Below are 13,296 nucleotides of genomic sequence, written 5' to 3'. Positions count from 1 at the left end.
GCTTTTCAGCTCCCATGTATCCACACACAAATCAATAACAAAGGTTACTTATCCAAAGTGTTAAGTCTTTCTGTGTTCATCATTATTGTTCATTTGTCACAGGTGCACAGAAAGAATGTGCTACATGGTAAAAGTCTTGACTGGAGCAACAGTCACACTTAGTACACATTTCCTGTATAACTTTGAGTAAACCACTTATTCCTTTCACCGTCTTATCATCTCTAGTATACTACACCCATAATATCAAAAAGTAGAAATAACTCCTGTTCCACAAGAATAACATAGAGAAAACAACAACCTTGTACTTAGGTACACAAGGATAGGTGGCTAAAGCCACAAATATTGTCCATTCCTAACCTTTAAATAAGCCTTTAAATTCCTACTTTTTGTACACGGACTGTAGAACTTCAAAAGAGCACAGTCCATGTGGTAGGTTCCATAAATAGGCATGGGAAACAGAGATTGTTTAAAAACAAAATCAAGGAAATAATATTATCCTCATTTTTAGGGAAGTAGCTGAGATGCAGGTCTTTTAAGAATCCTGCCTTCATCAGATGAAGACTCGAGAGTAGTGGTGGGAAGTTAACCCAGAGTCCCCGCGTTATCAGTCCTTTAAGTACACAGTCTCCAGCAGGATATACAGGGAGGTAAGACAAGGTGGCATCCCAAGAATTTTGGATTGTAATAGGATTCAGGAGGGAAAACTGTTCTTTCAATGGCCTTTATTGGCAGATCCAGTAAAACGCAGTGGAAGGAAATCCTCCTAAACTCTGTTTAAGCTAAGGATTTAGAAGATGAGTGGCAAGTGGCCGATCCCATTACTAAACTTAACACTTGGAAAAAAATTCTTTGGAAACAAGTTGTTGCATCTCTGTAGCTCCTGCTGTCACCACTCAGAGGAAAAGAAGGGGTGGCACTGCAGCATGAGATTGTAATCAGATAACACAGCTCTGACATGGGCTGAAAGAGGCCTGGAGGTTCAAGTGACTCTGTTCCAGCAACAAAGTATTAGGTTAGATATGCAGAAGAAATGCTGACAGAAAAGTTGACCTCAGTAATATTTGGTACTTTGACACACAACTAGACATCTTACGGACTAACACCTAGACCTTTTTAGCCTATGACAGGAAAAGTCCCATCCAGGAACAATCTGGACAAGTGGAAAGAAAACAGCATATAAAGTCCTCCTCTAGAAGAAAAGAGAAAAAGGGTTGAGCCTCAGGGTAATGAGGCAGCTGCAGTGTGTTAGGCGTGGGTGAGAGTGTAGCCCATGACTTTTTTGTGTTGTCCCTTTAGAATCATGGAAGTGGGTGGAAATGGCTGTGGTGGAAAATGCAAGAGAACTGAGCTTTTATCACCTTCCTGCACACTGCTCTAAGGTGGCACTGCCATCATGGTGAAGGGATTTTCTGGAGTCCTGAACATCTCAAGCCACAACTTGTGGCCATTGCCCCTGGCTGCCACTGCCAAGAAGAGCTGGGCTCTGTTGTCTTCACAGCTCCCTCTTTAACAGCAGGGCCAACACTGGGTGCAGTATTTCAGGTGTGTCCTCACCAGCGTTGAGTCTAAATGGACAGTGTATTTCTTTGACCTGCTGGACACATTTCTCCTAATGTAGCCCATTATACATAAATGTATGTGATTTCTTTAATTTGCAATGAGAGTATCTTGCTATTTACACACAAGTCTACATACACCATAGATTTTTTTTGCTCAGTTTACCACAGAAGAAATTACTTGTCTTTGTGGAAATTACAGGAAGGGTATTGAGTGACCATCAGTGGTACTGAGTGATGTTGCCTGCGTCCTCATCATGAATGGATGGATCCCAGATGACAAGTGCATTCTGAAAGAAGTAAACTGGCAGAGCTTTCAAGCATTTCTTGTCTCATGTCAGAGGTTTTTCTATGGGAGATGCAGGATGATTTCTGAGACAGAGAAAGGACAGTTGTGACTGTGCACCTGGGACTGGAAGGAGCAAGGGAAAACCACCCTCCCAAAATGAATCGCCAAAGTGATTTTTCTGTTGTGAGCATGGTGTGCCCATGCTTTATTTATTTGAGAAGCTCTGTGGCCATAGTGGGCAGAACTGGTTGGAAATAATTAAAGGCATTGCTAGGAATGGCTGAGGGTCACAGCCTGCTATAGGAATAATACTTCATTGTCAGTCTTCTGTTGCCTGTTGCCTTGAAATATAAGAGCTAAGCTTTTGACGAACAGCTTTCCTTGGGATGTAAAATTCAAAAGCATGTCCTGCTTTGGAATCTGTATGTAATCTGCCATGGCAGAGCTGAAAATAAGAAAAACATGTCCCCAGAATGTTAAGGAAACACGAGGAGTCATGGCTCTAGTGTCTCTCAGCTGGACATTTTAGTGATACTTTTATTCTGCTTATTCACCCTTACAGAAAATATCTTCTAAGCCTTGAAAACCAGGGTGCTAGGATACTACGAAGGCCCGCAGCCACACACCACAAGGATGTTATCTCAGTTGGCATCCCTGGTGGTTGGTGCCACTTCCAAGAACAACTGGAGATGTAAAGTGACTCTTTGTAAGAAGCGAGGGTGGCGCTTGAAGCGAACCAGTGGAAAGTAAAGAATGACACCACTGAAAATGAACAGGATGATGTAGAGGATCTCAAACTGGGGTTGATCAATGATTGGAGCTAACACCAGGTACACAGCTGCCATCAGCACGATTATGGGGATGATAATTGGGACCTGTGAAAGCAAAAGATCAGCATAAAGACTCAGTGTAACACTGGGCCACTGTGGGTATGGACGACCCTAAAACTTCTGCACAAGCTTTTCAGATGAAACCCTGGTGCAACCTGAGGTATTAACTACAAATTCTAATTAGTCCAGACATCCTGTTTCCCAGCCCATCCCCACTTCAAGGTTGAACATCCCTGCAAGAGCAACACCACCACCACACACCCTAAACCCTGGTCTTCCCTGCCCTCCTAGACTTGAAGATGCAAATACTGATGTTAGTGCCAGGCCTGTTCTTGCTCTCCCTACTACCTTGCATCCAAAAGCTGAACCATAGACAAAACACAGCAACATGTACGAATCACATAACTGAACTTTAGCATCCTTGGGCAAAAAGGTTTATTTCTTTTTGGATAAGTGGACAGGCAACCTCAGAAGCTATTTATGTGAGTCTGTTCAGAAAGCATTTAAATTTAAACTTGAAGCCATCCTCCTGAGGCTACTGAATGCACAAGACAATGATTTCACAACGAGGTGAAAAACTGAATGCTCAAGCTGGAATTTTTCACTTTTTCCTTTTGTGCCTTTTTGTCCAGTAACTGGAAGACTTAACAGCACATTGCTCTTCTCTGTCATGCTAAGTCCCATAGGACACTCAATATAGCTTCACACAGCTTGGTAGCATCAGCCTGTCATCTACATCCTGAAGGAACCCTTAAAAACCAGGATGTTCATTCAGCTTGTCTCAGGGAAAAGTCACTGTCCTGCATTCACTTCCTTGGTCACAGAGGAAGCACTGCAGCTTGACTTGCTCAGGGCACCAGGGGGAAGAACAGGTAATTCCTGATTTCCTTCCACTTAGCTGTTTTGTGGGAAGCAAACATGTCCCCTGGACATCTCAAAGGACTTGAGGTATTCTTTTGTCCTCTGCAAGGTTCTTACACCTGGGCTGCCTTCTGAGGAGTGCAACCAAGTTCTCAGAGCATAAGCAGTAGATCACATTGTTGGTCAGAATCGTCCTTCATTTTCCTCTTACATCTCTTATAAAAGGATATGTGCGATATATTTTCCACAGTGAGGGGGCAGTGTATTATTAGTTTATCAAGACAGAGAAGCCAGCCTTGACTTATGCTGGTATATTCACAGTATCTTGCTCCTTGTTGACAAAACATGAAATTAAAAAACAAAGGACAACCACACTAAATCTGTAAGCAACCAGCCCCAGTGCTCTGTAAGTTATTTGGGAATATAGGAAAAGGGTTTGAGGGGTTTATGTTTTTACTTCACCTTGTAAGACCTTGGCAGTTCTGGTTTCTTGATTTTTAAATACAGGAGACCAGAAATAGTCATGCCATAGAAAAACCATGCTATAAAACTGGAAGAAAAAGGAAAGAAAAAATAGACAAAAAAGACAGCATTACATTTGTGGTGAGATCATCCAGGAATATCAGGCCTGCCTTGCAGATCCCAGATGTTTACATCTCCAATTAAAAAGGAGAATATTGATATAAATGTAGTAGTTCTTCCATTCATTTCCTTTCCAGCCCAATGAGCACTTCAAAATGATCTAAATATTATAGATTCATTTCAATGAGGATGAATCACATCCAGTTAAGTATATAGTGACAGAAGCATTCATGCATTGCAAAAATGCTGGTTCCTGAGCTCTTCCTTTTCTTTCTTTCCCCTCTCCCCAGTGTTGGCTAGAAAACAATAGCTCCTGCTCAGAAAAACATTGAAAGAAAATACTTCTAAACAATTCAAAACCCAGGATGCAAGCAGAAATGCTACACGTACGTACCTGAAAAAGTTCACAATGGTGGTGAAGTTTCCTGATATTATCATTATTAGAGACATGGCAGATGTAAACAGCAGAGCAGGGGAGGGTGTGAGGCATCGCACGTGAGCCATAGACAGAATGTCTGGCTGAAAGCCAAAAAAAACCAATATACCATCATATCATGTACTTGGAGATCCTTACTCATCCACCTCCGCTGCTGGTGGGAGCTCTGCCTGCTGCCAGAGCCACTTGTGATCATCAAATAAGCACAATACAAAAGCCATTCAAGTCCGAGGGGTAAACATGTAAACTCCCTCAAGGATGTTTTCATTGTGTCTTTCTGATTTCATATCAAATATGCTCAGTTTAGGCAGGCAAGATGAGGTTTTCAAACTAGTAATGCAACAGACTAAAGCTGAGTCAAATCAGAGCTTTCCCAATGATCATCGGGACCTTGTCCCACTGTTCTGCCCTCTCTCACATCCCTCTGGGACTTGGCTTTTCTAGAGCTGACTGGAAAATAAGACAAGGACTACTTCAGAAACATTTATGCAAGTAACCACAAAGCAAACCAGGATTTGTTCCAGAACATGGAAAGAATTATTAGCCTCTTTATTATTTGGTTCATTGGAAAAGCTTAGAAAGAAAGGCTTCTTTTTTTTTTTTTTTTTTTTTTTTTTTTTTTAATTTCCAACCAAAATATCATGCAAGGACTTCTGCTAGAGCTGAGTGTCTGAGAAACAGTACTAGCATTCAGCTCTTAGTCTGGTATGGTCAAATTCAGAACATCTGTGAACTGCTTAGTACAGAGCTTGCTACAATACGGCAGGGGCTGTCATCAGTAAGAGAAGCTGTGGAACCAGTAACCACCAAAAACAGTAATCACCCAAACCTACTCAGTCATATCCACCAACTTGGTCATCCATATACATAAAAGATTCCCTCCCATGCACAAAGAGTGAAGCTAGTGCAGAGTGGTATCCTTTGCACCTGGAGCTGAAAAACCAGATTGTGTGGGGAGGAAGGACCAAAGAAACAGAAATGTCGAGGAGGAATAGAATATGCCTACTCAAAACAGAGGATGAGAATTCAGCTCAGCCCAAGCACTGAGAGGGAGAAGTGTGGGAGAGGTGTGCCTGTGGGTGAGTAGGTCCTTACCCGCAGCTGGAGTGGGGCAGTAGTTTATATGCCCAGGTACCAGCAACTGCGAAGACTGGGATACAGGGACTGCTACTGGGCAGACTGAATGTCTGAGCCCAGCTGCTGGAGGGGTCCACATTGTACATACGTGTGTATATATATATATTTATTTTTTTTTTTTCCACTTACAGTTGTCTGTTCAACTAGAGAGGGGAACAAGATAAAGCCCTTGGTGCTGTTTGTGCTGGTGGTTGTGGGAGCACTGAGCATGTCTGCATGTGTAGATCTGTGTGCCCTGCTCTCTGTATATGCATGCATACATATATATATATGTCTGTATCTGTGTATATATATATGTTGTATACTTGTGTTTGTGTTCACATTGGGAATACATGCTGAACCTACCAGTTGGACCACAGAGCATGGAGCTGTAGCAGCCTGGCCTCTGCTGGGCTCTCAGATTTGGCTCCACCTAGCAAAACCAATTGAAAGCTCCAGCTAGGTGAGATGGAAGGCTGTGTCACCTTGTAATTGCTATGAAGCTTGAAAAGCCTGGAACACCCCTGAGACCAGCTTTTGTAGTCAGTATTGTATGCAAAGGCAGCTTGCCAGTGCTGAACTACCTTCCCAGCGCAAGCAAGGGTGCCTTACAACATGCAGTCATGGCTGGGTTTCCTTTCCCTGGCAGGTATATTGGCTAGGACCCCCCAGGCCTGTGCCATGTGCTTCAATACATCAGTATTTCATTTCAAGGCTGTTCTTAAAATTCAGGCTAGATGTAATTATGTATCTTTCTGAAATAATGCAGCTGAAGAAGAAAGTCAGGAAACAATATACACCTGACATTTGAAAAAGATGGGGAAGACAGTCTTTGAGCAAGAAGCAAACCACTGAAGAGCTATCACTCTACCAGCTGAACATACACGGTGTTTTCCTCTGCTTTAATGTCACAAGAAGGTAAAATCGCTCAAAGCAAGCCAGATCTCTTTATTTTTATCCTTACCATATGGCCTTCCCTTGCAGCAATGTAGCAAACCCGGCCTCCGCTGAAGAATGTGCCGTTGGATGAACCAAACGTAGACAGTGCCACAGACAGGGACATGAGCCATGCCCAACGGCCCAGGACTTTGTCTCTGAGGTGGGAAAAAGTTCACAGCATCAGTGAACAACATCGCAGCTCATAATTGTATAAATACTCATTTTAGAATTATAATTTATAATTATAAATAGAAATATTTATATTATAAATATAAATATATATAATATATAATATATATAATAATATAATTATAAATATAAATATAAAATTTATAATTACTCATTTAGAACCAGGAAGGTTTCTTCCCTGCATTATTCTCACTGATGTATTTTTTTTTTCCAAAGCCTTTCTAACGATTTAAAGTCTTCTTCCAGTTCTCATAATATTTAGTCACTTGTAAGTTTGACGTGCCCAAAAGGCAGCTTTCCTTCCTGCCTGGTGTATATATATCTACATCCATTTATACTGCAATGGTGTACAAAGCTGTCACAGCATGTAACCTCCCCGGTTTTGTGTACAGATGCTATGGTGCAAATCCTGGATATGCTGCTATTACAGCCAACAGTATTAGCTTGCAGAAAAACTGTTCCCACAGGACCTGAAGAAATATCCTGCATTATAAACTCTTCCCCAATATTCATAAGAATATAAGCCTTTAAACCCATATGCACGTGTATCTGCTACTCTGTGAATCAGGCTAAAGCCAAAGAAATTGTTTGAATTTCATAATTTGATTCTACAACATGTTCAGGCATTTATGGTTTGCGTTCTCTATAACAGGAGTAGCAGGGTTACAAATAGAGGTTGAGGTAATTATTTGGGAGATAGGATAATCTTCTCACCTAAAAGTGAAGCTTGTCTTCTGCAATGGAGCAGCATGAAGAATATGAATTGAGCATTAAATGCAGGTGTAATTATCACGTACACACACACACACAAACCCACACACTGTTCCCCTCATTGGCAAAAATCAAAAATTCAGACTTTTTTTAGAACCCTTTCCAATTCTGAATCATGTCTTTGAGCCATATCTACTGTTTCATAGTCTGGAAAATGTAGGAATGATTCGTGTCAACAATCGGGAACTCCTTGTGACCATTGTACTTTGTGTGAGATATACAGAAATGATCCTGATGTTTGTTTATGTCAGTACAATGATGAAAGGGAAGAAGAAACAAAGGAATAATCCCTTTACTCAGCTGCTTAAGTGCTAGCATGGTTGGGCGACCAAGAGACACATCCTGTTACAGGATGTTGTGAAACTTAAGTACTGACCAAATAGACATACAAGGTGTGGAACAAATAAAGCTAGGACTGTGGTTAAGCTTGTAACAAATGTCTCCCTGTTAATACATTACCAAGAAGGTCGGCAACCTCTTCTAAGAAGTTTCTTCACCAAAAGGAAGACCTCAGCAACAAGAGAAGAACAATGAAAAGAAGCCACGTCGGTATCCGGGTGAAGAAGACAAGGAGATTGGTTGAGACCCAGGACCGAGAAGTATAAAAGACTAAACCCCAAAGATCTCAGTGTGCGTCTTGGGTGGAGTGGAGACTCCCCGGCACACCCAGCGCTGCTTGCTTATTGCCTTTTACCCTTAATCAATCTGAATAAAATATTTGGAATCAGTCGTGGCTAAGACTGAATTTTTATAACAATAGTATCACCTATCCCAAGTATCCAAAATCACGAGTTCGGCTGTCCAAACTCGTGGCAGAAGCTGAACTACCACAATAATTTAAAAAATGTAGCTTGTAAGCTTAATATCTGGGTTATGGTCCTTTGAGCTTCAAGTTAAGCTACTTGCAATAACCACAACTAAAATGTCTCCCTTCTGAAAATGATGGAATCTGGTTATCTCCTATTACCATGTGACTCCAGAGCACAAGATCTGAAGGGAAAACTACATATATATATATATATATATATATATATATATATCACAAAATCAATTATAAAATCTTCAGCAATTGTGTATTTTGCATCTGTGAGATTGGCACTTTGCTGTTTGGACCCTGAAAATGAACTACAGGGGGTACTCCGAGTAACTTCTTACAAGCAAACTGAGATCTGCAATTACTGTTAAATCATTGGCATCAAAGAAATGCTGGGGAGAGTTTATGAGTTTCTTTTGTGGCTGAACCTCTCACCACTGAACAATGTATCTCTCTGGCAGTTTTTTTCTTATATGGAGAATAAATGCATTTTAATGTGACATGTCTTCCTCTGGCTTCTTTATACTCCTCCCGTCCCTTCTTAATGACCTGAATAGATGCATCTTTTGATTGTAAATCACAGCCATTACACCCTCCTACCTGTCCTTTCAGCTTTTGAGTGCCCAGCTTTTTGGTCACTAGTTCAATGTTTCTTCCTGAATTGCACTCTTGGAGTGAAAACGTTCATCAGGCAGGAAAAAGAGATGTGTTAAAAAGGAGGAAGCTCACAAACAAGTTGTTAATCAGGAATGATGGGAAAGGAAGTGCAGGAAAAGTTCATGACATTGCAGCTTAGCAAGGCTTTGTAACCTGTTCAAACAAAGCACTAGACCTTTAAAAGCTCCTACTTACAATGACATTAAAGGCTATTAAAGAATCCATCTAGCAATAGCTCAGTCAGATCTTCAAACTGGACATCTTGTGTAATGCACACAGAAGCAAAGCCGCTGCTGACTTATTAGGAAACAGATGAGAAGCAACATAATCCCTGTATCATCGTTTCAACCAGACAACTCATTTAAGGCTGTCATGGATTCTGTGTCTTTGGAAATATTTAGAATACGGCTGGATGTTCTGGTGGGAGATCATCTGGTTAGAAGTCGATAGTGACTACGTCTCTCAGGACTGTCCTTTTCTTCTCTTGCTAAAATCCTTGTCTTGCACAAAGCCTGTGTGATATCACCAAACACTTCAGGTTGGTGTAAGGTACAAATAGTTTCTGTACAACTCTGGAAAAGTATATGTCAACTTAAAGATACAATTACCAAAGGCTGCACAACCCATGTATAACACTTCTCCTTCTCAAAGGTGTTGTAGACACCAGTGTTGTTTTCCATTTCCCCACAGATGGAAAAACTGATCCAAAAGGCTCCAGTCTGGTCTAATTTCCAGGTGCTGAGCAGACAGTATTCATCCAGTTGGCTCCTGTCTCACTCCCAACCCATTGACTCTGCACTAGTGGGGCAGCACATTGTCCTCTTCATTTTTCTGGAAATATCTGAAATATGGGGTATCTCCCAGTTCCCAAGTCCAGATATGCACCCTCACTGCATCTTCACTGTGGGGAGATGCTCCTGGTATACACTTCATTCCCTCTTTATGGCCATTTTCCATGGGGGAAAACATGAGCTGGAGGGGAGCCACACATTCCCAGTGGGAATGAATGCGAATGCGAAGTAAAGCATGTGCTGCAGAGCACCCTATCTTGGCAGCCTACGTGCACCTCAGAGACCATGGGCCAGACAGGGCTGGTCAGCCCTGACCTTTGGTGGGGAAAGGCTGACCTGAAGGTCACAGAGCAGGGACTGGCAGCATGCTTCCCTGCAGCATGGCCTGACAGTTCTTCCTGGTCTGACCAATGCAGTGTTACCATTCCCACTGGGAATGACAGCTAAATCTCCTGAAACTCAGGAGAGAACTCCTATTTCACTGGACTGCATTGGCTGTGTTGCCACATGCAAAGCTCACCCCCAAGTGACGGCCACAGCTCCTGAAGATAGCAGTTCAGATGGAGTCATGGCTGCTAAGTAGCTCATGTTTACCAGCAAATACAGGCATGTAACCAAAGGAATGGCAATCATCACAGCTCTGGGAAGGGTCACCTGGAAAAGGGATGACAAGAGTGTTAGGCACAGCACATTTACACCTGCACTGGACTTTTTTGTTTGTTTTGTCTTTGCCACCACCCATGTCCCGCATTCAAACTCCTTTGCTCACTACGCGTTTCACAGAACAAGACTTAGATCCAGATTCACGCAGCAGTTTTTACACCAGTCTCCCAGAAATGGCAGGCAAACAGTAATGCTGTACATTTAAGTTAGTCTTTAAAAAACAAACCAAACCAACCAGCCAACAAAAAACCCCCAAATTTTATTAAAAGATATTTTGGTTCATAGCTGCCCAAGATGTCATTGCCTGGTTACATCTTGATTACTTTAATATTGGTTTTATTTATTACTAATGTGTTACATCTCCTGAAGTGCTGTGTCTTCCCATGAACATCCTACTGACACATGTGACGTACCAGTGTGTGTTGCATCACATTTAACTCCTCTACAGGTTAAATCCAAGCAGGGCAGCACAAAGGAGATTTGCTCTTGGAAGGATTTTAATTTTTTTCCAGTGACAGGGTGCAATCTTGGAACACCACAGATCATCTTAAGGCTCAACAAAATCAACAAACACTACCTTATGCAGCTGAAAACACCGGAAAAAAGGAAGTAGTAAAACCCGAAATACCAAATTTGCATTCCCACCATAGGACAAGATATAGTAAATCCTTATGTGATTGCCTTCACTCCACAAGGGTGCGAATATCAGTGCTCAAGGTCCTGTGGGAGAAAGTGCCACATGACCCTAGGATCTTTGCTGCCATTTAGGTTAATATTTAACTGTGTATTTTCATTTTATCTGTAAAATCTTGTGTGCTGCACTGGTAGAAAGCGCACTCTATACACACCACACTCTTAGCTCTTTCTAAAAAAAAGGTTGTTCACTGCCCATAGTGTCTGATCTGTGCAAAGAGGTGATACAGCATGGAGAGGGCTGATGTGAGATGCAAGTGAGCAACTTCAGTGCCTAAAGCACAGACAGAACAATACCAAAAAAGTAGACAGTTAAAGACAAGGTCATTCAGGGAGCTAGATTCCAGCTCCAGCGATGCTTGGCTTGCTCTAAAGTTCCCCTTCCATGCAGTGAGGAGAGAGATAAGTGGGGTTTTGATGCATACATTATGGGTCAATTCTTTTATGTGGTCTTAAGAAACCTTTACGGATTATAGCAGTGAGTGTTTTTCTGCATAAATCTAGGTGTCTACAGTGAGATCCTCTAAACACTAAGGCAAAACTTCATCCCCAAACCATTCAAGTGCTGTCTAATAGTTTTTTTAAGTCAATGGAGTATTCTAGTGCTTTCTGATAGGTAGGCTGCTTTTTTGCCTAAAGACTCATTTTTATCCTTTCTAGACACATCCACAGGTGTCTTGTCTTAGAAGACAGAACAAACATGAAGGAAAGCTCAGTAGTCTTTCCTCCCTTCATTACCCCTCTTAACACAATCATTGATAGAATCATACTAGCAGCAGGATTAGTAAGTAAAGCCCAGCTCACTCACTCACCTCAGGCTTCTTCAGTTCCTCGGTTACATAGTTCAGGTTGTTCCACCCATCGTAGGACCAGAGCCCCTGGTAAAACGCCATTCCAACTGCCCCGATACCTGTGGTTGTGCTCTGAAAAGTGTTGTGAAAGCTCTGAGTTTGTCCCCTGGTGAGCAGCACCAGCCCGCCTACCACGATCACCAGCAACGCCAAGAGCTTGGCAGCTGTAAAAACGTTCATAACAGACGTCGCCAGCCTCACGTTGAGACAGTTGATGATAGTTAAAAGCAGAATGCAGGCAGCAGCTGCACATTTGATGACAATTGGTGAAGATGAGCATCCTGGGTAGAATGGTGCAACAGCGTATTCAGCAAAGCTCAGACAGACAGCTGCCAAACCAGCTGGTCTCACCAGAATAACAGAAGTATAGGTGAAAAGGAAAGCAGGAAAAGAACCAAAAATCCTCAAGATGTAAATATATTCTCCTCCAGACTCTTTAATTATGGTTCCAAGCTCAACATACGACAAGGCTCCAAACATGGCCAGGAGACCACACGCTCCCCAGATAAGCAGGCTGCTGATAGGGCTCCCCATATGATGTAGTACCCATTCAGGGGACATAAAGATCCCTGAGCCTATCATGGTGCCTGCAATTAATGACACTCCACTAATCAGGCCGACCTCTTGCTTCAGTCTTAATTTTTCCTTCTCTTCACTCACGTCTGTGGATGAATGAGGTGAATCTGTTGTCTTCCTTTTCCTCATGGTGGAAGTGTTAGGAGATGTTGTTCGGAGAGAATATGTAATAAGACTGAGGCATTTCAATAAGGACTGTCTCAGGCTTTTAGGGTTAAGTTAATGATTACAGAAGTCACACTGAACACTGTCACGAAATACAAGCTTACCTTCCAGGTTTTGCATTCTTTCATTACCCACCTTATCTTGATAATTTATCATGGTTCAGATCCTGCCAAGACTGATTATCTTTGAATCTCATTGCAAGCAACGGTAATGAATAGCATTTAACACCACCGCCTTACTGGACTATGCCTCTAATCATCTCTGCTTTAAATTACGCTTCAAATGGCATCTGAAATAAGGATCAGTTAAGCAAAATCCCCATGCAAACCTGTACTTTATGCTTTGATTACAAGTTAATGCTCAAGCACCTGCTTTAGTGCTCAATCATATATTCATTCCCCACTATGAAGTGATAAAACAAACAAGCCTGTCACCCAACATGCCATGGCTTTGCTCAGTAAGGAACATTTACAGTGTCTTAGTCAAAGACACAGGAATATTCTTCTAAAAACAGTCC

At 41.9% G+C, this 13,296-nt stretch overlaps 1 protein-coding gene across 1 annotated transcript; it reads right to left on the bottom strand.

Moving 5' to 3' along the window:
• Positions 1 to 2,486: 2,486 nt before the first annotated feature.
• On the bottom strand, positions 2,487 to 12,743 carry LOC308220380 (b(0,+)-type amino acid transporter 1-like; the record flags this gene model as incomplete). Its single annotated transcript, XM_080616304.1, has 6 exons — positions 2,487 to 2,720; positions 3,999 to 4,086; positions 4,513 to 4,637; positions 6,635 to 6,764; positions 10,352 to 10,485; positions 12,000 to 12,743. 6 exons carry the CDS (start codon positions 12,741 to 12,743, stop codon positions 2,487 to 2,489), a joined length of 1,455 nt encoding a protein of 484 aa, XP_080472430.1.
• Between the last annotated feature and the right edge of the window lie 553 nt (positions 12,744 to 13,296).

The sequence above is a fragment of the Psittacula echo genome (assembly GCF_963264785.1).
Source record: "Psittacula echo genome assembly, chromosome: 4".
In the NCBI taxonomy this organism is placed as follows: Eukaryota; Metazoa; Chordata; class Aves; order Psittaciformes; family Psittacidae; genus Psittacula; species Psittacula echo.
This window is presented reverse-complemented; position numbering and strand designations above follow the sequence as displayed.